This window comes from Anastrepha obliqua, chromosome 2, assembly GCF_027943255.1.
Source record: "Anastrepha obliqua isolate idAnaObli1 chromosome 2, idAnaObli1_1.0, whole genome shotgun sequence".
Classification (NCBI taxonomy): Eukaryota; Metazoa; Arthropoda; class Insecta; order Diptera; family Tephritidae; genus Anastrepha; species Anastrepha obliqua.
The window spans coordinates 122978983-122983423 of NC_072893.1; the positions used below are offsets into that span (position 1 = coordinate 122978983).

Below are 4441 nucleotides of genomic sequence, written 5' to 3' on the forward strand. Positions count from 1 at the left end.
TTGTCAGTCATCGTTTGTCCATGTTGGGTTAGTGTTCCACTCTTTCCTAGACGGGAAGATAACCTTGTGGTCATTCGCCTGGGTTATGCACACCGTATGTTGAATCCTGCTCAAATATTGAGGTGTCCAGTGGGATCCCCTGGTTTAAGTTTTTCTTTCTTATGAAAAGAGAGTGCTTGCATAGTAGGTTCCTCTTATATTGCCAAATGTTGCGGTGGTAAATTTAAAACCGCTTCTATGCCAGCAGTTGGGATAGTTCTCATGACCCTGTTATGCTTACGCACGCCACTGCACTGCTTATACATACATACATACATATTTATATATTTTTTACTACCTTGTACTGTACATAGTTTTCTGTTCTTTTATTTATTTATTGTTTTTTTTTCATTTGACTACATAAATACGTAGTACTAGTACATTTGTTTAAAATTTAAATATATATTACAATTACAAAGTTAACTGTCTTCATTTGCTACCACATATGTACGTAAAACTCGAAATTTGTTTTCATGCATCTTTTGTTAACATTACGCCCGTTAGTTTTTTTTATTGCTTGTTTATTTCTTTTTTGTTTTCGTAACAGAAACACAAAAACATTCAAGTAACTTTGACTTAAATAATAAGCTTTGCTTAAGCAGGAAATAATTAAAAACTTGAATTAATTATTTTCTGACACGCCCTCGGCTCCAGCCGTTGGCTGTATTAGAAGTTATGTCTCTGCTCAAATTAACCCAAAAAATATTAACATTTTTTTATAGCAAATTTCAAAGTCTGCTTTTATGTGTACTAAAATTAGGAATTTTATAAATAAAAACAAATTCTGCCGCTTTTACTGTTATAGCCGCATTCGTCAATGTATTTGACACAACTTGTGCTTAAATTTGTTCCAATTCATGTCATCGCTCTACACACACTCCACTTTACGCTTTCATTCATGTTCAGTTGGGCATTTTCATGCCCTGTTGGAACTCGAGCGTCTGTTGTTGCTTCTTCACTTCATCCTGCATTTCTAATGCCATCTTCTTATACTTATCGGCTTCTTTTTCATTCTTTTCAGTACCGTCACCACGCGCATACATTTGACTTAGATTTGCGCATGCGTACATATTACGCAACTCGCATGCTTTATACGCGAATTCGAATGCCTTCTTCATGTCTTTCTGTAGTATGAAATCACCATCCTTTGGCTGCACTTTCTTGGTATCGTTTGTGTTGAGGTGGCCTGATACTTCCGGTTTTTTTTGCACGCCGGATATATGCATTCCTGAGAGGTAGAAGCAGGCGGTGGCATTGTTCATGTCGCAACTCTTTGATAGGTAATCGATGCCCTGGAAAATTGTTTGGATATAAGAAAATGGTGCAACATTTAAATTTATGAAACATCTGAACGAGTTTGGGATTATTAGTATGCAAAATATTAGCTAAAAAATAACCAGGAGCAGCTGCAACAGCAGCATAATAAACTCTCCACGAGCAAAGTTGCGTTTCTCTCGACAGTCGGGTCTAGGTTACTGGAACCACCCGAGTTTACTATATGTCCGGCTAAGGACTGCCACTCCAGTAGCACTGCCCGCGCATGTATGGGGAATGTTTTAGCTGATACAACAGCAACAAAGAGCAAAGTTGCTGCAGTGAGTTATGGGTCAGATTTACATCTTAGAAATTTCTCCAGCTGAGATATCACCGCCGTAGGAATTTAATTTGCACAAGCAAAAATTACTAAAAAGAAAGAATTTTTCTTTAACATTCCCATTCCCATTCTTTTTAACATTTCCATGGCAGCCGGTGCTAACCGGAATGACTCGGGTTTTTCCCGACCAAGGGCTGCCGCCCCAGTAAACTAGCCCTGACTAGTGTATCGTACCCCGTTTTTTCTTTAAATAAAAGTTTTTATTTTTTTCGTTCATAAGTCTTGGCCAAACGGTAGTTTGTTACCCCAACCTCTGAATCCATATTTAATGTCCGCTACAAGCATTCGTTCCTCCGACAAATATTTCTATGTTAATGGAAGAACACAAATTTAAACACGGCTAAAGACTTTCATTTCAGCGTTTCCACGACAGTCGGTTCTCTACCGAAACGACCCGGATTTATATCCGGCCAAGGACTGTCACTCCAGCAGCATTTCCCGTATGTAAGTATGGGGAATGTTTATGCTCCTACAACAACAACAACTTTCATTTCAGCAGCATTTTCCAAAATGTTTTACTACAAAAGCAAGCCTCACCTACAACAGCCACTTTCTGTAGGGAATGTTTTATGCCGTTACTATAAATGCAAGGTTAACATACAACAGCTGCTTTCCGCATGAAATCTTTAGTCTGCTCTTCTGAACCCAATCCGTCGATAAAGTTCGTTCGTTCATTTCGTTTCGTTTCCTCGACATTCGGTTGTTCGTTACTGGAATGACCCGGTTTTATATCCGGCCAAGGACTGTCACTCCAGCAGCATTCTCCGTGCATGTATGGAGAATATTTGTGCTGCTACAACAACAATAAGGCATCAAGTTCGTTTCTTCGGCCCTTCGTTAGAAGATTTCAACGGCGGCAACGTCGATTAATGGCTTTTTCATTTTAAAGAAAATTTAAAAACTGCTGCAACAACGATCGCAATATATAGGCTTAGTAGCGATAACAGTGTTATGTCACAGTCGTGTTATTTACAAAGCTATTGTACTTCACGCGAGTGTGTTTCAAATCAATGCTTCAGCAACTTCCGTCAACTGCGTCATTAATCACAACGTAGTCTTATTACATACCTTCGGCACATTTCGGTCGACCTCCTTGTACATGGAACGTGAAACCAGCAGCAATCCTGTATGTAAGCATGCATCCGCATCATTCAGTTGACAGCCTTTCTCGTAGTATGTGTAAGCACTGCGCGGATCACCCTTGCTGCCACTCTTGCCTTTACCCAAAAAGCTATAGTTCCCATATTTAAAGCAGGACTTCGCATAGCCATAATCATCGCATGTGGATTTGTATACTTTTGCCGCCTTCTCAAAGTCTTTCTTAATACCCTCCAAGTAGTCACCCAAAAGATGACAAACTGAAAAGTAAAAGAGAATATGTTTGTGTTAAACTAAATGTGTACGTGCAATCTGAGCGCTTGATATAATCAACAAAATGTTCTGCAAACGCTTGCGAAACCAGCACAATGGGGAGGTTATGAATCCCCTATCACCCCTGCAGTCATATGTGTAGAAAAGTGATTGCATATGCGGTTGTTGTCTTTTTCTTCACATTCAGTTTGCTATGTAATGATTTACCCTCTGGTTTCTTTTCCGAATAGCAACCGAAACGATATTCGATGCCCAATTTGTCTATGTACTCCTTAACATCCGATTCCTTCTTTAAATCGTAAGCCATTATTTATTTTACTTCTTCGCTTTTTAACACTTTTAATTTTACAATCGGCTTTAGAAGTTAGAATTTACCGTAGTGAAATGAGATTAGCCGTCAATTGGTGAATTGTCAAATTGACTTGGTAAACAGTGTTGCCAGCATTTCGCTTCCCCACTGCTCATAAAACAGAGAGCTGGAAAATATAGTGAAAAATAAAGGGTGTTTTTTTAGAGGTTAGGTTTTCAAGTTGGCACTACTTTTTTCGTAGATGGTCTTTTTGACAGCTGTCACTTGATTTATGCTCAGTTTGGTTTGCCATTTCATAATGAATAGACTTACACCTGAACAACGTTTGCAAATCGTGCAAATTTATTACGAAAATAATGGTTCGGTTCGCGCGACGCATCGAAGAAAATTTTGTTCAGCGATGAAGCTCACTTTTGGTTGAATGGGTATGTCAATAAGCAAAATTGTGTACTATGCACACAATTGTGGTAAAATAATTACAAACACAACCAAGGCGAATCTATTAAAGGTGGTGTTGGTAAATCAACTGATTTGTTTTTTTCTTTCACTGTGTCCATGTAGCTGTCAGCACAGAATAAAACAAGGCGAATTAATTTTTTGTTTTCGAATTTTTCAATACTTTTCCGTGACAATCAAACGTGCAAAACATTGTTGTTGGTCCAGTGTTACCACCTTTAATAAATGCGCCTTGAACACAATCCATTTATTTGGAAATGAAAGCAATTTAATTTGATTATCTTATTTGATTTTCAATACAGCGATTTGTGTCCTACGCAAAGCAACCCAGCTATGCTGTTCACAGTCTCACATGTAGACGTCGCTATAAGTGCATGAAAATGATAGTTAACGGAAGTAAGATTTGTCGTCTCATGCAAAAAGTGTAAGTGACCAGTTTCTTCAATATTAACACTTAAATGTGATTGGAAAGGAAGAATTGTTAAATAAAAATGCTGGAAATAGATGATATTTTAATAAATAAGAAATTAATGTATGGAGTAGAACTGTAGTGAGGCCAATACAGCTCTATATTGGTAAAGCAGAGTAATATGCGTGTAGGAACATATAAA

The 4441-nt window shown here is 38.0% G+C and overlaps 1 protein-coding gene across 1 annotated transcript; it reads right to left on the reverse strand.

Moving 5' to 3' along the window:
- Nucleotides 1-341: 341 nt before the first annotated feature.
- LOC129239124 (cytochrome c oxidase assembly factor 7 homolog) lies at nt 342-3462 on the reverse strand. Its single transcript, XM_054874437.1, has 3 exons — nt 3272-3462; nt 2762-3051; nt 342-1331 (listed from the first exon to the last, which is right to left on the reverse strand). The coding sequence occupies exons 1-3, from the start codon at nt 3369-3371 to the stop codon at nt 942-944; spliced, it is 780 nt and encodes a 259-aa protein (XP_054730412.1). The 5' UTR covers nt 3372-3462; the 3' UTR covers nt 342-941.
- Between the last annotated feature and the right edge of the window lie 979 nt (nt 3463-4441).

What these genes read in the sequence shown, in the direction of transcription:
- LOC129239124 (XM_054874437.1), bottom strand. Translation starts at nt 3,371, where the DNA reads ATGGCTTACGATTTAAAGAAGGAATCGGATGTTAAGGAGTACATAGAC. An exon ending in TTCGGAAAAGAAACCAGAGG is followed by an intron (nt 3,052 to 3,271) that starts GTAAATCATTAC and finishes TTTACTTTTCAG; the next exon opens with TTTGTCATCTTTTGGGTGAC. An exon ending in TCGACCGAAATGTGCCGAAG is followed by an intron (nt 1,332 to 2,761) that starts GTATGTAATAAG and finishes ACAATTTTCCAG; the next exon opens with GGCATCGATTACCTATCAAA.